The sequence below is a fragment of the Sycon ciliatum genome, chromosome 4 (genome assembly GCF_964019385.1).
Source record: "Sycon ciliatum chromosome 4, ocSycCili1.1, whole genome shotgun sequence".
Taxonomy (NCBI): domain Eukaryota; kingdom Metazoa; phylum Porifera; class Calcarea; order Leucosolenida; family Sycettidae; genus Sycon; species Sycon ciliatum.
Genome location: NC_088646.1, coordinates 30,400,545 through 30,422,408, shown reverse-complemented (window position 1 = coordinate 30,422,408; position 21,864 = coordinate 30,400,545). Strand labels below are relative to the sequence as shown.

At 49.9% G+C, this 21,864-nt stretch overlaps 2 protein-coding genes across 2 annotated transcripts; one reads left to right on the top strand and one right to left on the bottom strand.

The window, feature by feature from the left end:
• Positions 1-990: 990 nt before the first annotated feature.
• On the top strand, positions 991-17,100 carry LOC135815558 (TOG array regulator of axonemal microtubules protein 1-like). The gene is made up of 15 exons (XM_065328872.1): positions 991-2,700; positions 3,641-4,775; positions 5,114-5,162; positions 7,087-7,386; positions 7,757-7,955; positions 8,438-8,586; positions 8,876-9,031; positions 10,623-10,749; positions 11,022-11,239; positions 12,314-12,410; positions 13,486-13,620; positions 14,309-14,353; positions 14,643-14,820; positions 15,618-15,704; positions 16,072-17,100. Exons 1-15 carry the CDS (start codon positions 1,162-1,164, stop codon positions 16,350-16,352), a joined length of 4,695 nt encoding a protein of 1,564 aa, XP_065184944.1. The 5' UTR covers positions 991-1,161; the 3' UTR covers positions 16,353-17,100.
• Positions 17,101-18,003: 903 nt separating this feature from the next.
• Positions 18,004-21,086, bottom strand: LOC135815556 (uncharacterized). Its single transcript, XM_065328871.1, has 3 exons — positions 20,430-21,086; positions 19,109-19,426; positions 18,004-18,409 (listed from the first exon to the last, which is right to left on the bottom strand). The coding sequence occupies exons 1-3, from the start codon at positions 20,844-20,846 to the stop codon at positions 18,197-18,199; spliced, it is 948 nt and encodes a 315-aa protein (XP_065184943.1). The 5' UTR covers positions 20,847-21,086; the 3' UTR covers positions 18,004-18,196.
• Between the last annotated feature and the right edge of the window lie 778 nt (positions 21,087-21,864).

Here is a 21,864-nt window from a genome sequence, read left to right as displayed (position 1 = left end):
GCCAGCCCACAGTCATGTTGGTCAAGCATACTGGCATTCTGCAACAAAGCAACCATGCACTTCTCAGTCTTCTGAAAAAAGTTCTGATTCGAGCCTGCTACTGTACAATTATTTTCCAGAATGATGTAGATCAGAATGTCATGTTGATCCAGTGTGCAAAAAAGTGTGTGTGTGTGTGTGTGGTGTGTGTGTGGCACCGGTGTTCACTTGTGTTTGTGTGTGAACAGTAATCAGGTAATCGGTAATGCGACGTGATCATACCGGTAGTGATGACGATGACGGCCGTACGGGTCGACCGCGAACGTTTTGACTTTTGTGCACCAAATCTAGGCCAAGCTAGCTCGGCGGGTGGCAAGCCCATGTTCTTGTATGTAGATCTACATGACGGTAGACATCTACAGAGACTACACGTCTTGTAGATCACCCGACACTGGTACTGTGGTAGTGACAGACGGTGGTACCGCATTATATTACCGGATCGTGGCAACTGCGATGGCATGTCTACTGACGGTCACAGACGACCAAGTCTATACTATAGACTACAGTAGTAGTAGTACAGACTACACAGTACACTCCTTGTCCATCCACCGAGCTAGCCTAGCCATCGGCATCGACTCGGAAGTGGACACCTACAATTTAGTACTATAATTATGTATTAGTAGTAGATCTACAACTACAAGTTACAACTTTACAAGGCTACATGCCTGTACTGCTAGTGTAGACCTTACACTGTAACAGTTACCATGGTTACAACAGTACTACAACTATGTTACTAAGTACAAGGCTGTTATGTATGATGTACGATGTAGATATGTGACATGCATAGGCTTTTCACACATGGCTGTACTCATGCTCAGAGTCATACTATCAATCATAGTCATACTCATACTGTCATAGCTCACTGCTCAGCGTCTCGGTGGTTTTGCTGACAAATGAACGGACGGACTGTGGCGAATGATTTGTATTTGAGATGTTTACAACACTTTGGCAGTTGGGCGGTGAAGACCGACGACGATTGAAGTCTACTCGCCTCACAATGGTATTGTGAACTCTGCCGTCGGCTTTCGGTTGACGGCAAAGGCCGAGGAAAGTTGCATTGGGCCGCTTGGCTTTGGCTGTGGGCGTTATAGCTCTCCTCTGCCAAGCATTACGTGCAAGAGAATGGCCACCAATGTCGGAGATGGGCCGAAGAAAAACGGAGCGCTGCTCGATGCTGGGAACCTTTTCTCGTCGCCATCGCCACCGTTTCTATCAGAGGAGTTTCTGGAACGCTCCAAGACCCTTACTCGCCTCGAAAACGATCCAATGTCGCCCACCGCTGGCACCGCCAGCGCTCACTTGAATAGATGGTATCCTAACACTTTACCGCTTTCCCTTGATGCTGCAATGGAGACGGGAGCGAATAGCAGCATCGATCCCGGCAAGCCGCTTGCGTCGGAGGCGACGTTCATCGACCCGGACAGCAGCGTCGCTGAATTGGCCAGGGTGACAGGCGTTAGTTCGATTGCCCCCGGCGATCGGAATCTAAGCTTCGGGTTCGTGCCGGCTGACGTTGTGCGGCGGCTTGGTGACGAGAGCAACTGGCGGAGGCGCGCCGAGGCCATAGAGGAGCTACACATGCTCGTGTCGAAACTGCCTTCACGAAACTCTCATTCTCCCGGCGAGCATGACGTGCAGTCGTTGCTTGCCTTTCTCATCACGCGGGTAGACGATGTGAACTTCAAGGTAGGCCTCACTGCGCTGAACATTGTTACCCTGCTGTTGCGCAACTGTCCATCAGCTGCCAGCGCTGTATCTGCATCGCTGATGGATTGCTTGTCGAAACGACTGGGTGATAGCAAGATTGTGATCAGGCAGGCACACATGCTCTTGCTCATGCAACTCATGGAGGTGCTGGGGGCGGACAGTGTTATCCAGAACATCTTGAACCTGTCGCTGAACAGCCGCCAGTGGAGGGTGCGCGAGGAGGCCATCAACGTGGCGACGGCAGGTATGCTACGCTTCCCGCGCAGCGACATCAATCTGGAGATATGCGCGGCGCAGCTGGCACCGACGCTGCTCGACTGCAAGCAGCGCGTGCGCCAGGCGTCCATGGAGGCAATGGCCGTGCTGGCGCACGCACTGGGCGACGGCAACCTGCAGCCACTGGTCGCCATCGTGTCTGATCTGGAGAGGTGCGCCGTTGCGCCTGAGCTATTGAACGCCGTGCTGGCGCGGCTGAGTCGCCGCCAGATGCCTCACTTCAGCAGCGACGGCCTGGTGGAGCACTCGATACAGGTGGCAACGTCGTCTGCTACGGCCGCTCGTCTGCGCGGCTCGGGCGCCGATATCGATTGGATCCTTGCCGCTGCCTCACCGAACGCCGCAAGCCGACCGCCTAGCTCCTCGGTACTACCTAGCGGTATGGCCACACCAGCGGGTATGTCAGCCACATCAGCTACCCCGGCTACTCCGGCATCACCCTTAAGTGGCCTGCTCAGTAGGCAGGACTACACACTCCTCGATGGATCCGATGCCTTTCGGCCCATCAGCACAGCGTCGTCGGCGACGTCGAGTGAGCTCACACACGTGCCGCGCCCGCGCTTCTCCAGTGCTGGTCGCAAGCAGTTGCCTTGGGAGTTACCCTTGCATAGCTCCAGCGACCCGCCAGTGTCAGCTATGGGTCAGAAAAGAGAACAGGCGCACAGTGCTCCAAGTGTGGTAAGTACCAGTGCATGTAGCGTGCTGCACATGGTTGCATGTACATCTCCATGGCAGTGTTGGTTGATGACGAGGGCCATGTCAGGTTTGGTTTGTGTATATCCAGTACTGGCTGGCGGCAAGGGCCTTGTCAGCTTGGTTGGTATCTGAAAAATTTAAACTCCCGTAGGCTGGTGTATGGCAAAGTATAAGCGATCCGACAGTTGTCTGTACAACAAGGAGAGAGAGAGAGAGAGAGAGAGAGAGAGAGAGAGAGAGAGAGAGAGAGAGAGAGAGAGAGAGAGAGAGAGAGAGAGGAAATTGCTTCAACTCCGGGTGTACACAGAACTCTTCGAACAGAGGGCTATTCTGCAGACTCGATTATGCAGACAGGTGCCCAGCTGCTCTTCCCCATTATATTGATAACTTGGTGCATATCAGTATTCAGTAAACCTCGTGAATAGCAGCCTCGAGTACATGCATAATAGCAACTGGTGAATAGCAACACTGACCAACTTCAGACTAAGTAACCATGTTACTCAGGGGCGTCGGAAGGTATTTTAGTGTGGTACGGTCAGCCTACTGAAGTGCAATTTACTTGTGGGGGAGAGGTGGCTGAGCCAAAAAAATTTGAATTTTAGATCCCAGATTAGAGTATTTTTGTTGCTTCACGGGGTGTGTGGGGCAACAAGTGGTACGGTCAATACCGTAGCGACCGTACCGTGTGCGACGCCCCTGTTACTGCATCTGCTGAGATTATCCCTTCTGAACAACAACACTTTTTAAGTTGTTATGCCCAGGCTAAGGCTGTACATGCCCAGGCTAAGGCTGTTATTCACAACCGATTGACTGTACATGTACATGTATAGCAGAACAGATCTGCACAGTGGTCACTGGTGCTGCCAATCCATTGCTTCACGTTCTGGTTTGTGTATCATTGTTTTGTGTACTTTGAAAACAGTCCGACCGTCTCGCCGCGATGACAGACGAGATATTGCCACCGAAACCACCCCTGCGCAGTCGTATATCCTGGACCAATCCACCCGGTGGACCGCCGGCACCCTTTCAGCCACGGACAAACGGCGGCGGTGGTGGTGGAGGAACCGGACACCCGATAGCCATGCAGAGGCGAGCGACTGTCGATCAATTTGATCTCTCCACGCTGGATGAACAGCTTGCAAAAGTGGGCAAGAGCAGCCGTGAGGAACGACCCGACACGGCCGATCTCGACGACGGCTCCACGTTCATGCCCATCCGAAGTCGTCCCAGTCAGCTGCAGCTACTCGAGGCTCAGGCCTTGCGCCGTGCACAGGAGCAAGACCTGCGAGCACTGGGTGGCTTTGACGATGTAGTCCCACCATTGCCTCCCGATATACCAAGGTTGAATGAGTGGGGCAGAGAGGAGACACCAAGATTCAACGCGAAGCCACCCCCAGCGCCTAAGAAAACATCAACAACTGCATCAACAACTGCATCACACGTCCCCCTCACAAATAGAAGAGTCTTGTCGAAACCCATAAAGGCTCAGCAGTCCTTTGGTTATTCAGGGTCACAAGCCGATGCTCTTAGAGATAGAAGCAGCAGCAATGCGGATCACACTGCTGCTTCAGCCGTTACCGGCACACACGCCTTAGTAAGGCAGAAGGATGGCAGCACCACCGGTGCAAGCAGCGGCACTGCTTCCGCATCCAGCGGCTACTCCAGTGCAACACCAGCGTCCAGTGGTCGTGACAGCGCTGCATCGACACCTGCCACCTACAACACCAGTTCAACATTCAGCAGTGGCTTTCTGAGTCCGACACAAGAACCCACTGGATTCTTGGGTGCTGGCAGCCTGCTAACTTCGGATAAACTACCTGTTGATAAATCCTCTTTGGAGAGGAGCTCCACAAAATCAACTGTTCCACCGGTGAGGCCTGTAACTCGACTTGGCTTATCACCATCGCTTCAAGCCACCCTTGCTAGGCGAAAGCAGGAGAACGAAACAGAGCGTCGTCGGCAGGAAGAGGAAAGTGACACGGGACTGCTCGACGTCTGGCCAGAAGACACATCTAGCTGCACGTCACTGTCCAGTCAACCCTCAGAAATTGCACGCGGTGAGTTTTAGTTCGTGGACTAGACTCTGTGTATTGCAAAGTACTGTAGCATACTACTTTGAAGTACAGAGCAGTGGATGGACCAGCAGAGGTCTTCACCTTTGTGTTTCAACTTCTTCTTTAGGCTGGCTTGGTTGAACCCCAGGTAATATTCTGTGGTTGGCTCTTCCTACCATATTCAGGGCTTGCAATCTGCTTACATCCCTGCCAGTAACTTAGACCCATGCAAATAGCAGAATCTGACAAAGGTCCAGTACTGCCAGAATATGACCATTGTGTCCCAGCAGTGATGTGGCCACACTGATGCACTCGTGTGCACACAATTTTGTTCTGCACAGAGTCTCCACCATCTGAGCTGGATGATGTCGATATGCCCTCAAGTTCTCGGTAAGTGTGTATCATCTCTGTGAACTCAACATACAAGTTGAAATATCGTGAAAGAGTAACCCACCTTGATTCACAGGCGGGGAAAGAAAAACGGCATGGCTGAAAGTACTAGGGTCACAACTACACCAGGTTGCTGGTCTTGTGCGGAGCTCCCTGCTGCTCCAAGGTGAAAGTAGTGCAGATTGCCTGCACGATGACTATGTGCAATGTGTATGACTATGTGCGATGTGTATACAACCGTTCACCTGCTGGGCATTGATCTGTCGAAGGCTTTTGACACGATCGAGCGAGACGCTTTGCTGACTGTTCTGGAGGCGTTTCTGAGTGACGATGACGTTCGCTTGATCAGGGTCTTGATCTCTAACACCAGACTCCGTGTTCGGCTTGGGAGGTGCCAGTCGGAATCATTTGCTAGAACGAAGGGGACGCCACAGGGAGATTGCCTTTCCCCCGTTCTCTTCACGATTTGCCGGAGGCTGCGCTCCGACAACTAAGGCAAGAGGTGCCAGCAAGACCTCTCAGCGACAACGGTCTGCCGCTCGAACTCGTATATGCGGATGATGCAGACTTTGTCAGCACCTCAAAGTCCTGGCTGGCGGACGTGGAGGCCACTGCCAGCACGGTTCTACCACAGTGGTCCCTGGTCATGAACCGGGACAAAACTGAGTATACGGACATCTTCAGAAGTGCGGACAGGATCGATGAAGAGTGGAGGACAACGTGCAAGCTGGGTTCGCTGCTGGGCGACGAAGAGGATATTATGCGGCGGAAACAGCTGGCGACTGCAGCATTTCAGTCCCTATGGAGCCTCTGGAAGAGGCATCAGCACATCAGCAAGAAGTTGCGTCTGCGGCTGTACAACACCTTTATTATCCCAGCACTGACGTACAACTCGGGTACGTGGGGGGTCAGTGTGACCATTCTGTCTCGCCTGGATTCCACCGCCGTCAGTTAAGGTCACTCATCGGTGTGAAATGGCCACAAATAATACCGAATGATGTTCTCTATGCCAGATGCGAAGCTGAACCCTTGAGTGTCATGGTCAAGAGATCACGCTAGAGGCTGTTTAGCCACATCCTGCGGATGGCGGATGAATCCCCAGCTGTTATGGCTATGTTCGCGTACTTCGCCAATCAGCGACAGCAATGCTGGAGGGGTAGACCGCGGACGACCCTGCCGCAGGCATTGGTGGGAGATCTGCGCCAAGCCAATGCTGGATTGCTCGGGAGCCTAGACGCTCTGCAGAGCCTGCGAGCCATTGCCCATGACCGACCCGCATGGCGAGATCTATGCATGAAGATCTGTGCATCGTGACATTCCGACAGATCCTGAAACAGTCAAACTCAGGAAATAGCACTATTATTATCACTCCGGCTGCAATATTCAATGACATATAGACATATTCATAAATGACATCTTCAATACCCATGAGCTACATTGTATATGATAATTATATCATTATAATTATCATCGTTCTAGCTCAGTTTTTTCCCCTGTCATTGTCCTGTTATCATGTTCAGCATAAGCGAAGTTGTGGATCATGCTTGCATGGTTGACTTCAACGCGTACATGCAAGTAATAATAACTTACAACCAGAACTCGCTAATGTGCCCCACCGGCAAAACGCAAACACAGCCTGACTGAGTCTCATTCGAGTGGTGGAATTTATTTTATCCATGTAAAACCAACGTATAAACGTACAGTCACCACAATGCTGTCCCGTGTGTACGCTCTCTCACCCTCTCTCTTCCTCTCCCTCTCTCTCTCTCACCCTCTCTCTCTCTCTCTCTATCTATCTCTCTCTCTCTCTCTATCTCTCTATCTCTATCTCTATCTATCTCTCTCACTCACTCTCTCTATCTATCTATCTCCCCCCCCCCCCCCTCTCTCTCTCTCTCTCTCTCTCTCTCATATGAACATTCAGGCATCCACGCCCACCAACAGGCAGGACCACTGACTTTTCAGCCTCCTCCCAGGGACTAAGGAAGCAAATCAGTGGAGGAGCAACAACACTAGGCATGAAGACGCCAACGCGATCTGGCAGCCAGCAGCTCTCTCTTTCAATGCCCTCGCCACGTCTTCTCCAGGAAGTCCGACAAGCCTCAAGTCAGTCCACCAGCATGTGCAATGACGCAGAGCAGGACAGTGAGAAGTATGAGCCACTGGTTCATCCCTCCACTGCGGTCGCCAACGCCCTGAAATGGATGGACAGCGGCGAAGACTGGTAAGAATATATTTTCTTCCGGGCTTACATTGCGCTATACGTACAGCAGTGTGATGGTACTGAATGTTCAATGTGAACACAGTAGCTTCAGTAGTACGGATTAAACTACATTTTGCAAAGTAAGTTTGGTAACCGCACTGTATTGCTTCTCCCCATATTTGGTATCACTGTTCACAATGAAGGACATGAAGCAGTGGCTGGAATTCTCTGCAAATTTGGCTGTGTGGTGGGCACAAGTCATCCCCGTAAAGACACTGTGCCCTGTAAAGTGGCTCTTTCACACCCCGCAGTGGTGACAGTACAGTGCGCAGTGTAGAGTAGATGATCATTGCCGGTGTCTTCCCTGTGTTGTTCTGGTGCTGGGCTGCAGGGAGCAGATATGCACGGGTCTGAGGACTGTCCGCTCGCTTGCCGAGCATCACAACGACGTCCTGGGGAAATCCCCACAGCTGCAGATCGTTCTCCTCGGCGTTGTGAACAATGTGAAGAACCTGCGCTCGTCGGTTGCACGCCTGGCCATGCGCATACTACAGGACCTGTTTGTGTATATGACAAAGGACATGGAGCAGGTACGTCAACACTTCACTTTGCTTTGCAATCGTTTGTGATGACTCCGATTGAAGCTCTATTGCCTTGCTTTTAAAATATCTCTCCTCCCTCCCCCCCCCCCCCCTCCTGACGTACGCTGCGTCAGCATGGATTTGAATCATTTGACCTCTACGTTGCAAGGCATTCTCGGTACTGGTGTGGAGTGTCGAACACCCTGTGAAATCTCCCTGATTGTAGCAGCCCGCTCAATGATGATTTAAAAAAGTCTCGACTATAATAAAGAATCCGAGGAGTGGCACCTCTACTCTTCCATGTACATTGCATCACATCATGGCGTCTGATGCGGTATCTCGCTTGACTCATTGGAGAGCCGGTGTGCCTGGTAATCTTGCTTCGTGGTGGGCTCTGTTGAGCACTGAATGTATGATGTGCGGAGTGTTTGTTCTCAATAGTCGTGTAACGTTACATGCTGTCGTCTGTTGTCTGTTGTGACATTACACAGTGCTTGGAGAGTACAGTACGTGTGCTGCTGCAACGCTGCGGAGATTCCAGCAGCTTCCTGAAGGAATCTGCAGAGATGGCAGTCATGAAGCTGGCACAGTTCATGCACTCACCGAAGGCTGCTGCCGCGCTCAGCAATGTCGGCAAAACGTAAGATCTACTTTCAAGTCCCATTAAAACATACATTGTAGATCTGTGCTGTTACAGGTTCTGTCTTCATACACATGCCAAAACCTTTTCTCACAGAAGCGTGACTCGAAAGCAGATCGAAAACATACTCTCACTGACTGGCCCCGTTTCCTTATCAGTGGAGCCTCCACAAGCATGTTTCTGTGTGCAGCTACTACTAGATGTGAAGGCTTCACTCTCTGTGTCTACACTGTCTGGACAGTAATTTAACAATAGCATCATTCTCGTCCTTCTTCTCTGTGTAACCCAGTCACCGCAATGTAGGTGCTCGCACAGCAACGTCAGCCGCCCTAGGGCAGGTGATAATGACGGTGGGCGTGAAGCGCTCTATTCGCTCCCGTGAGATCATGGAGCCCTCCCTGCCAGTGCTCAGTGTGTTCACCAAGGATGCATCAGCTGAAGTGCGGTAAGTATGACCTGTTTGTACGTAACTTACGCAGAGAACTTGAAAGCGACGACGTCGGAAGTCAACATATAACGACAACTATCGACTTGTGAATGCAAAAGTCAGCGTTGTAATGACTCTACGCAGGCTGTGGCGTAGCACTTTCAAGCCCTGTGGGTGGAAAGTAAATACAGGCTAGCTCAAGGGCTGTGTGTGTGTGGCAACCCAGCACTACAAGTTAAAACGCAGCATAGGCTATACAGTGAACGTACCTCTGCTTCTCTCCGGAGGTGGTAATGGTGGTCATGGTCTTACCATCAGAAGCAGGTGCAGCCCTTATAGAATACATGTACAGTGCTGGCAACTGAAATCCGACCCCCTGGACGGCGCGCCGCCCAGGGGGTCGGATTTCAGTTCCCAGCACTGCACATGATACACAAACGTGATGTGTATCCTATAGTATACACAGTTTGGAGAAGTATGGTATGATGTATGACGTAGCATGCTACATGCATCGGTAAGTTAGTAGAGAGCACCCAAGCTTAGTCCCTACCTTACCAAGGCTTTCTAGTCTGTGTGCCCTGCAGCTGCCTAGGTTGCCGGGTAGTTCAAGTCTACTCCCGTGTCATAGCCACGTGATCTCAGTTCCCATGTCAGGGTACAGAGCTGTGGCATGTCAGGGTACAGAGCTAGGGTACAGAGCTAGGGTGGAGCTAGGGTACAGAGCTAGGGTGGAGCTAGGGTACAGAGCTAGGGTGGAGCTAGGGTACAGAGCTAGGGTGGAGCTAGGGTACAGAGCTAGGGTGGAGCTAGGGTACAGAGCTAGGGTGGAGCTAGGGTACAGAGCTAGGGTGGAGCTAGGGTACAGAGCTAGGGTGGAGCTAGGGTACAGAGCTAGGGTACAGAGCTAGGGTACAGAGCTAGGGTGGAGCTAGGGTACAGAGCTAGGGTGGAGCTAGGGTACAGAGCTAGGGTACAGAGCTAGGGTGGAGCTAGGGTACAGAGCTAGGGTACAGAGCTAGGGTGGAGTGGATGTGGCATGTCAGGGTACAGAGCTAGGGTGGAGTGGATGTGGGGGTCTTGTCACAGTCACACTGATCAAATAGGTCACCTGCCTGCCTGGTGGCAGTGTCATTCAACACCACACGGTGTATACATCATATCATAATAACTATTAATAAATTGTTCATAAGTTGAGGGAATGGAAAAGGGGAAATCTGAAGAAAAAATTGACTGTCACCACCAGGAATTAAACCAGGGACCTTCACTTGAGGCCAGCGATACTATTATTATTATTATTATTATTATTGTATGATACTATTGTTTACATGATTGCAAACAAGTGCCTCAAGGTCTAATAGTGATGCAATCGCATAGCCTCCATTCCTAGCACACATGACCAGACACCATGCATAATTGGCATGTATGATCCAAAAATAATGTGAGGAGTGGCAGTTCATGTGACTGGCGTCCACCAAAAATTAATCATGAACACGACATGAGCTGGTCACATAGCATGATGGGGATGAACTCGGGACAAGAACACTACCAACAAACCTCCCCTGCTAAAAGCCAATCTACTTTTTTGTCCATGTTGTGCTTTCATTTGCAGTTACTATGCCAGAAGGGCCATAAACAACCTGATGAAATGTCCGAAGGAACTGAAAGCAGCCGGCCAGTTTCTAAAGCCAGCCGATAGGGAGAAGCTGGAGACTGCCATTGCTCACATAAAGAGAAAGGTAAGCTGGTGATGAAAGTGCTGCTACTGAATCCTAGCAATCACCCCCCACTGTATGCTGTATGCTGTGTGCCAGTGTACATGTACCGGAATATTCTGCAGCCAACACCTGCACATAAACCTTGTAGGAAAAATATCCCCGGCTTGAGTACTGTTTTTTCGACCCACCACAAGAATACCAGGAGTCTAATTCTTGCCAGCAGTTGCAAGTTGAATATGGATCTGATATAATGATACGGTAGACCCAACTGAGTATTTTTTTGTCATATACAGGGAGTTGGTGATTTGCCAGGCGGCCGCTCAAAGCGTGGCCCACTGGAGCGTCAGCTGTCCTCGGAATCCTGGGCCTCCACCAACTCGTTTGCTTCCACCGATTCGTACACCGCCACCGACTCGTACGCCTCGTCGGACCCGTTTGGCACCGCCGATGCACTGGCATCCACCCGCTCTGTCAAACTGCCTCTCGGCAATGCTTCTCAAGGAACACACGGGTAAGCTGAGGAGATGCTACTGAACATGTGTGCATACTTGTTACCATTCCTACAGGCTGAGTCCAGTCATTTTATTGCACTACCGAGCAACATGCTTACAACACCTTACTGTCAGTCAATCACTTACCATAATGTTCTGGAGTATAAGCCGCACTGGAGTATACCCTTCCCCCCCCCCCCTTTATCACGAAATACAGACATCTACCCTATTTATCACCGTGAATTTGATCACCGGAGTACTTTTTGGGGTGAAATTTGAGTGTTCAAAGTGCGGATTATACTCCGGAAAATACGGTACACCTGAAATTGCACACTTCCGTGGAAGGGGCAAGGAAATGTGCATCTTGTTGCCACTCTACCTGCCAATATTTTCTGGAATAGAACATGGAACTCCAGGTGGATAGGATACCTGCTGGGCATGCAGAACAGTCTCGAATAATACGAGCTGACCCAAGTATTTGCTGTCCGTTAGAATAAAATCTAAAAGAAAGCTCTCAGCGTGAAGAAAGACAATCGTCATCTAAGCAGCAGTGTGAGAAGAGGTGCCAACGAGACGAGAGTGAGTGTTGGCAATAGGTATAGTGACAGAGTCACGATGGTTTTCAGTACTAAGCGCGTAGCACCGCCGTTGGAGGTCGTCCGGCCGAAGGGGGGGGGGGGCTCCCCCAGGAAAAAATTGAAATCAGGGTGGAAAATCCTGCATCATTCTGGGCACTTCTGGGCGGAAATTGGTCCGGCCAAAGGCAGACCGGCCGGACTGGCGGCTATGCCCCTGAGTACTGGGAACATGAACTGTGCACATATACCAGTTATCCAGGTTATGCGGCGGCCAGGGTGCTCATTGTATGCTGATCAGCAGTGCAGTGTGCATGTAGTTCGGTGATTGTGTATGATCACCTCCGATTGTCAAGGTTTGACTTCTGACTCATGTGAAGTCGAGATTATAACATCAGGGGGTGTAATCCGCACTGTATGTTCACTCTTTGCCACTTTTGCCAGCAATGAGTTGGACATCTAAGGTCTGTCCAGTGTAGAGTTCCATACTAATTCTGTCTACTTTTCTTCTTGTTGCAGTGCAATGGGTACACTTGATGGACCAGGACCTATGGTTGGTGCGCGGGCTGCCGGCCCCACATCACGTATCATAAGGCAACACACCACGGGAGGATCTGTAAGTATTTGCTTTCCACTCTTCATGCATAACCTGCGCACTGTACACTTTCAGTAGTATCCGAGTGCTTTTAAAAGTGTGTGTGTGGGGGGGGGGGGGGGTAGATGTGCACGCAATTGCTCCACTGTAGACCTAGCACATTGTGCATTGTGGCATGGTTCCTGCACGCTCTTGCTCACTATCCAAAACTGGTCACGTGGGTCTCCCCTGGAGAGGGGAGAACGATTCACAAGGAATCTTGGAAAGATGACTCAATTGGTTATTGAACCATTACATCCAACGGCTGACATCCCCTGAAATCCCCCAACACTAGGCGGACTTGGAAAATGATCCCACTTATGGGCTCACACCACGGCAAGTGGGTAAGAAGGACAAGGTGCAGAAGAGGATTGGCGGTATCAAGGTATCCATCCCTGCATGCCGCTGACACACATTTCCCACACGCCCATCGAAGCGATGATAGCGAGCACACAATGTTAGACATAGCAACTTATGCTAGGGTTACACCATTCAACACACACGTACACAAACGGTCACACACACACACACACACACACACACACACACATGCACATGCACATGCAAACACATGTACATGAACCAGTGGATCTATATGATTGGGAAGGACACTTGGCTAGAAAAAGTACACCTGTGTGGGTTTGTACCTAGATGGTTGATGACACTGTTGCGTGTGTGTATGTGTGTGTATGTGTGTGTGTGTGTGTGTGTGTGTGTGTGTGTGTGTGTGTGTGTGTGTGTGTGTGTGTGTGTGTGTGTGTGTGTGTGTGTGTGTGTGTGTGTGTGTGTGTGTGTGTGTGTGACAAAAAAGTCATGGTCTCGACTCAACCAAACACCCAGGGGCAATTTGGATTCCAGATTCTTGGGGCATTTCAGAAAACTGCTGCCATAATGCGAAGGCCTACAATGCTGGCTGTAGACTGAAGCAGCAGTTCTGCCAACTACAGAATCTGGGTGCCTTAGTCAAACACTCTATGAAGGATACTTGGTCCCTTGTTTGTGTTTGTGTGTCCATTGGTGTCCATATGTGCCCATATGTGTCCTTGTGTATGTGCAGGGTGGAGGTCCGTTACCATCAGCAATCATAGCAAACTTGGTCTCCACGGACAGCAAGGCCAGAGACAATGCCCTCGGTGATCTGTCTGATCTTGCCAAGCAAAAGCCCGCTGTCATCACACAGCATGCCATAAAGGTATGGCTGCTGACCTGCTCTGGTGTGCCTAGCTGCAGATGCAATGATCGGTTAAGGATTCAGGGTTCAGAGTTCAAGGGTTCAGGGTTCAATTGGAGGAACTATTAGTATATAGGTTTTCTTTCTCTAATCACAAAAGTGGCTCTCTATTCCAGAGTAGGAAACAATTTCTTCAGTCTTTGATAAATTAATTGATATCAACTGGGAATGCATGGCCCTTGCCATGGGGTATTGTATGAGTTTATGGTTGTCTGTTTGATGCAGTTGGTAATGGTTGTGTAGTGAGGTTGTTTGCTGGAATTCAGCTCGTTTTGTTGATGCCGGCAGTCCATTGACATGTGTATGCAGGACCGCTGGAAGCAGTTCTTGATTGGTCCGGCAGTACCATTGCCTTTCATACTGTGTGTATGATATGGTGGGTACACCTGGCCTCCACAGTAGGAAACACGTGTTGGTAGCCCAAAAGTTGGTCCGGTGATAACCTGACCAACCAGATCAGTTCCAGCGGGCCTGGTGTGTGTGTGTACGTGTTTGTTTGTGTGTGTGTGTGTGTGTGTGTGTGTGTGTGTGTGTGCGCGCATGTGTGCACGTTTGCGTATGTGTTCATGTATGTGTGTATAATTATAATGACGATTGTGTGCATATGTGCGCATCATGATGTGTGCATAACTTGTGTGTATGCTTGCAGATATTCGATGCATTCACACCACGCTTGAATGACGCCAACAGCAAGGTAGGACCAACTCTGGTACTGCAATGCACTGACGCATGTCTTGCCCATCGACAGGCGGCACCTGTCACTGATCCATACGCACGGAACGCAGATCTGTTAGTGCATGATTTACACTACCGTTGCCCGCTTTCCCTCTCCAAGGTGCCACTAGGGGTGTTGTTTGCCATGTAGGCACTGATCTATGAGTGAAGTTTATGATGGTTTGTGTTGTTCAACACTTTCAGTGTAGAAATAACTCTGATTGTTTGGTTTAATCAGCTACACAGCTACGTGTTCTGTGCATGTACAGGTAGCTCTTCGTGCTCTCACATGCCTCAATGATCTCTTTGCGCTGGCCTCGGTGGTGGATGTGTGGCCCCGCGTGGCCAAAGCTCTCATGCCAGCTATCTTTTCTGCACTAGCGTCTCGCCACGCCAGTATCCGCTCCTCGGCTGACAAGGCCCTTCAGCATGCCATTGCAGCAATTGGTAAGAGTGATTGCATCGTTTGTTTGTTTTTATTTTTTCTTCACCAGATACACCATATTTCTGCCTTCTCGTCTAACCATATGTCTAGATTCTTAATCATGAAAGGATAAGAATTGTCCTACGCAATATGCAGCCAATCCCCACTATTTCCACACAGTTGCTGGTGGAATCTGCTGAAAGAACACTCTGTTGTAAGCATGTTATGGCTGATCATTGTGACTTGCAGCCAAGGTGTGTACTTGTGGAGAGATGATCAGTCGAAACATCCTCAGTACTTCTGCTCAGCAATGCATCAAATGTTCACACACAAACACAATTTCCTGTACAGAAAAAGTGGCAATGTGATCGGATTGTTCCACTGTAGGACAGTGTAGTAGAAATCCCAATACACCCCTTTGACATTCAGTTAGAGATGGCTAGGTCTGCTTGGAGCCGGTTAGCACAGTTCCACTGAAATGCCCCGCATCCACAGTACATTTACTTGTACTTACATACCAAAACTCTCCTCACATAAGGGGTCGTCGCAAAAGTTTTCTGTCGTCCCTGAAACGAACATCGTTCATTTCGTACTCGGACCCCCTCCCCTCCCTCTGAAACGAACACAGCTTGCTATGCTGGACGACGAAAATCGCATGCATGTACATGTCATATGTACAGTGTCGGTCGACTTGCGATTTTGGCTCGCACCCCCTCCCCCCCCAAATGAATCATGTTCGTTTCAGGGACGACAAAAAACTTTTGCGACGACCCCTAATTCTAATCTGGCCTTGTTGAACGTCTATGCATTCTCTGTGCAGATGGTATGGTGCTGTTACCGATGATCGCCTCCATTGCTCAGTTCGGCAACAAGAGTGTCAAAGCGCAAGCAATTGGTGCAAGCGCAGGTAACTAACTTGCATCCGGCATATCCATCCGTTTAAATTTACTAATAGCTGAAATATGTTAACGTGAACTATGCCAACAGGAAGTTTTCCTTACTCTTGATATAAACAGTATAAAAGCATCCGTACTTTGAAAGACAGTAGACAATGTCAGCAGACAAGACTCCCTTTGAGTTTGATGGGCATCCATTTACCTTTGTAGAATCCTTGAAAAAAAATGTCAGTGTATGGGGTGGGGAGGGGATGGGGGTGGAAGGGTGATATACTGGGGATAAGGTTAAGCTGTACATGTACTGTCACGCCATTACCATAGCGTGCCAAGTATCACTGCAGTTGTGCTGTACTGCATCTCCGCGTGTGTTTGCTTCAGATGCGTTTGACTCTTGCTATGAGGAGTATCCGAAAACCGCTACACGCTCCGTGCTTCCCGTGGTGTGGCACTCAGCTAGTCTTCTAGCCGGCAAGGTCTCCAAGGCAACTACATCCTTTGCACCAGTGTCTCCAGCACTCAAACTGGCCGCTGCCAAGCTTATACACATCGTCTTCGACCGCATAGAGGACACGCTCATAACATCAGCTCGACAGCAGCTCACTGGTGAAGAAGTAAAGATCCTCAACGGAATTCTTGAGCACCCTCCACCAATGGAATGAAGATCCATGATCGGCGCCTTTTTTCCACAGGTTGGCCAGGGTGTAATGGGCAGCATTACGCTTACCATACGGAAACTTCAGGTCCTGCGTAAATTCTATATTCCCGCAGAGCCCAACAGATGAGTCGAGGGTCGTCCAGTCTCGTCTCTATTCGGTACAATAAGGAGTTCTGAACCCTTCTAACGTTGCAATCATGAACAGATGGTGACCAGGACCGTATTTGGGAAAGACAGGCAACCTCCACATGACCAGAATGGAATTTATCATTGCAATCATCACCTTTCATGACAACGAATTGGAGCCAATCTGTCTACGTTTCCTATCAGCAAGTAGTTACGTCATCACTCATCACTGATCGCATGCAATGCAGACCCCCAATGCAGAGCAGCAGAATGGCTATTTCTCTTCTTTTTCTATTTATCTCACCCGGCCAACGGGCAGCGTCCAACTAGATGGCGCCCGGATGATCTAGAGCAGCTGTTTGTTATCATTCCACCGTCTTATCACCAATGCTTCATCACTACATCTGTCGTGTCATTGCATGTGAAGTTTCGCTGATCCATGCTTTTACTGTGAGCAGAGGTCTCCGTTCAGCGACAGCAATCGTTTCGTATTTACCGCCATATCAGTTGTTCTGCTACTTCAAGTATAAGTAATCTGATCTAATCTTCAGTTCTCTGTGATTGGATGTTGTAACCCTGCTATAATCTATACAGTATCAGGGAGGAATCGGACAGTCTAGCAGTGACCTGTGTTGATGATCCCCTGTGTGGAAAAGCCGAGTGTATGATTCCCTCAGTTGTGGAACTTGAGGCAGTGTACGACCCCATTACATCTCCTTGGTGGAAGCTAGTGGATGGTCCCCTGTGTAGACTGAGAGTGTATGATCCCCTGTGTGGTAGGTAGCACATGATTATACAGTCATGTGCCCGGGCAGAAGGTAGTGTATGGTACACATGCCCTGTGTCAGTGGAGTAGTAAAATACCAGCATATTTTTAATACCGTGCGGTTTCTACATTGCCTTGGGTCAAGTACCGTAAACATGTTAGTTGGGACTTTACAAGCGTGGGCACATCCTGGCCCTGGGACAAGTGTATGTGTGTAAGTACCCAATCCGCACAGGCCTGGTGCCAGCTCCTGAGAGGTGGTATGGCCCCAGGTTGGCCACATGCACAGGGCCAACCATCCCCCCCCCCCCCCCCCCCACACACACACACACATGCCTAACGCACACATACTCTGTTAGGCGGGTGTGTGGCATGGGGCTTCCTCTGTAAACAAATGTAACATGGTTTTCTCTACAGTCATCACCCAGGAGTCGTAGCACTGATCTAGGGAGACAAAACGAGCGACTGAAACACTGAATGATGTGGGCTGTGACCCCAGGCTGCCTGTTCCAGTTGCCCCCCCCCCCCCCCCCCCCCGAGGCAAGGCCAGTTTATGCATGCTTGCATATGGCACCGCTTTCCCGGGCCGCACTTAGGGCCAGCAAGTCAGGGCTGGAATCGCGATAGCAAGTTGCATAAACCATGAATCGCGTAGAACTTCCAAATCCGGGGTCTAAACTCACACTGTTCCGAGCACTTTGGTCTTGTATTGTCTCCCTAGATGTTACGATTCACTCGTCATCACTCACAATGAGCCAGCGGATAAAGTTAGTTCCCAAGCAACAACAGGATGCACGGTACGAGTATCTGGAGGATATAGGATATAGCTGATATAGCACTGTATACGGTTAGAGTGGGTAACATGATCTTGCTCCCCACTATCCGATTAGTTAGTGTCCGCATGTGTTCGACAAATCCAGGTGATCACAGAGTGGCCAGGACAGGCCAGGCCCCGCTTACACTCTGGCCGTCGTTTTGAAGAACGTTCGAATAATCACTGTCTGCAACAGGACTGCCAGGCCCATCAGTGTAACGATGAGTAGAGAGCGGTACACCACCATGCTCTCGTTCATGACGGCCATTGACATGTCATGATGGTAATGTCGCCGCTGTGTCAGCTGGAAGTCCATGATGCCGTCCAGATGATCATTGCACGTGTCCAGGGTTTCCTGTGGTCCAAAAGAGAGATAGATAGATAGATAGATAGATAGATAGAGAGAGAGAGAGAGAGAGAGAGAGAGAGAGAGAGAGAGAGAGAGAGAGAGAGAGAGAGAGAGAGAGAGAGAGAGAGAGGAGTACATGGCCGCTATAGGTTAGGAGAGTAGTGCAATGGCTAATCAACGTACAAGTTCAAAGTTTACAGTCTAGTTAAGAAAAGTCAACACGTTTTCTTATCGTATACTATACTACTTCTGATGCCACAGCAGTCCACTGAGTACAGTGTAAGACAATATCTAGGCTACAAGAGCTCCCTGAGACTCGGTATGAAGGGTGCTCTTCAAAACTGTTGGGGTCAAAGAACATCAGTCACCGCATACTGTATTGCAGGTCACTTGGGCATGCAGAAAGCTTGGGGCAGGAGAAGCAACAGTGAATACTGGTAGCTAATCCACCTCAACCCGCTTGCGTGCGTGTGTGTGTGTGTGTGTGTGTGTGTGTATGTGTGTTTCACGCGGACGTGCGTGTGCGCATGTGTGTGTTGGGGGGGGGGGGGGGGCAACACTGCATTCGACCTAACCTTGAGAGAATGTTATTTTACTAGACGAGATACACAACATCCACGAAAGCAAACGACCCAGTGCACTGAATATTCTAGGTGAGGATGTACAGTAGACATTCTGACACACAGCCAATATTCCCAGACTCACGTGGATCTTTTCAACAATCTCCTGGTCCAGGTTGTCTGGCAGTGTTGTGTACTTGACATGCAGCACAGGACCGATGTCCAAGTAGAGCTGCTTGCGGTACATGGCAGAGTTACTCTGGCGATTGTTGAAGCACACCTTGTAGTCCCCGGTCTTCTTCACCATCACCATGGAGCCGTCATGGTTACTGTTGTCGTGGCGTTTATCATGGTCGCCTTGAGCGTTGCCTCTGCTGTGTAGCTCCTGTAGTACAACGTTTCCGGCCGGGTCCGTCACCTCCAGGTCCACGTCGGGGTGCATGATTGTAGGGTTTGCTTCTACCTACATGTCCAACCATCGTGTGAGAACATACACACACACACACATACACACACACACACACACACACACACACATATATGGTTGTGCGGTGCAAACCTCTAGCTAAGGACCACCTGCCACTAAAGACCGCTTTCTCTGGCCCCCGAGGGGTGGTCGTTAGTCACAGGTTTTACTGTACTTCAAGACTGCGCAGATGTGTATAACTCTATCAGCATATTCAGATGTGTATAACTCTATCAGCATATTCAGATGTGCATAACTCTATCAGCATATTCAGATGTGTATAACTCTATCAGCATATTCAGATGTGTATAACTCTATCAGCATATTCAGATGTGTATAACTCTATCAGCATATTCGGAATGCAAAGTTCTACTTTGGAGGGCCAATAATTATGTTATCTTCCTAAGCCATTTGACCTTGGATAGCTAGTTGAACTACACTAGCACGGCACACAGCACCACTCCACTGCTAACACGTAACAGCCAATGGCAATGGTCCTAAATGCTGCATGCACTGAACACGTAGGCAAGGGCAGGTCTACTTCAGAGCGGGGGGGGGGGGGGGGGTCCTCAGGGCACATAGTTTTCATGGCAGATCTACTCAGTGGGTGTGTGCTGTAGTCGTGTAGATCTACCACCAAGTAGATCTACTATCCCCTTTGCCTAGATTGGAACCTTGCAGCCAGTAGTGTAGATCTACGGCCCGGGTGCACGATCACCGTGTGAACAGCAGGGGCGTGCTCGGCCCCCCAACTAGGGGGGTGCACGGGAGCCGAGGGGAGCCCCCCCCCCCCCTCCGGCAATTTTCTGCAATTTGTTTGCAACCTTTCTAGAATTTTAGAGCATATTTGCATACATTACAATTGCAATTACCCAGATTGAAATTTTGGGGGGGGGGGTGCACGTGCCCCCGTGCCCATCGCCGAGCACGCGCCTGAACAGTTACTGAGTAGTGTAGATAACCAGTAACGGTTTGCGGCACAACACAGTGCTGAACTCACATTGAAGAGGACATGTAGGACCGATCCTGACTTCACTGGCTGGTAAAAGCACTCCTCGCTGTAAGGCTCCACGATCACGTAAAACGCCGCTCCATACTCTTCCGAGTCGACCAGGCGTCCTGAATCAGTCTCCAGAGCGCTAAACTCTTTGCTGAATTCGCGACCATCCAGTTTCTTGACTATGCCATTACCGCGTAATCGCTGCTCTGTCATCTCATCCTCGTCCATGGGAGCGTCAATCTCCTCCAATTCAGCCGTTTGTCCAGGCTTTCTTCTGTGTTGCGGCACCTGGTCGTCGCTCCCACGAACTCCGCTCAGCAGCCCAGTGACCGCTACAAGTAGCAGAGCGAGGGCTATGTTGGCGGTGATCCGTGACCAGTGCCATCCGCTGCTCCGCACTCTCTCCTTGGCCGCCATTGTACTCTTACCGCCCTAGTGTGAAGGTAGGGCCCTCCAAAGCGACCCTGGCCTTGGTCACCCTCGTACAATCGTAGATATACACAATCAAAACGGTAAACTAGATGTGTAGGTGGGACGAAGTTTGAAGTCAGAAACCTTCGGCGGTAACTACTTATCTATGGTTCGAAAAATTCTGGTAAATCTTGTCCTCCGCGCCTCCTATCGATATCCTCCTGGTATGAACTGACTGTTGACTGTTGTCATGATGTGATCGCGTGCAGAAAGCCAGAGTTCTGTTGCTAAGCAATCAAACGGACTGGGAGCAGTCATGCAGTTTACATGGTTTACATGGTTTATAAAATATTATTATAATGTATGTCTAGTTGTCACAAGGAGGGAGTCGTAAAGCACTAGATCATGGTGGAGTAGAGTCTAGAGAGCATGCTAGCAGGACCAGGCCATGCAGGGAGTCAGAACGGGCTAGTGTGACTGGTGCACATGCATAGTTTTTAGAGAAGACATACTCTCGCCGAGTCGGTAGGTCTGTCATCAAGACACACAGAGCACAGAGCACAGAGCAAGAGCGATTCTATTCTACAAAGTACAATGCAGATCTATTTCTACAGCACAACTCCGTAGTTCAAAGGCTGCATAGTGCAGATCTTGCACTTGACCTATTTGTAGTTGATGTGTACACTTCCTGGGTTTGTGCATGTTTTGTACTGAATGCAACTACTGGATAGCAGCTGCTCAGGAGGACACGAAACCCAGCGTGTGCAGCTGGGATGGGTTGGTGCCACGGCGAAATTCTGGGGTTTATCACTCAGTCAGTGATTCAAGTGGATCTCTACACTGAACTGTAGCTCAGTTGTACGCACTACGCCACTTCCCACCGCTCATCAGGCTGCACCAACTATGAAAGATGTAATCCAGGAATTTTGCCGTGCCAGACACCGTGACCGTGACCCATGCAGAAAAGTCACAAGCTGCACACTCTGGGTTTCATGTACTCTTGATAGAACAGAACCAGGCGGAG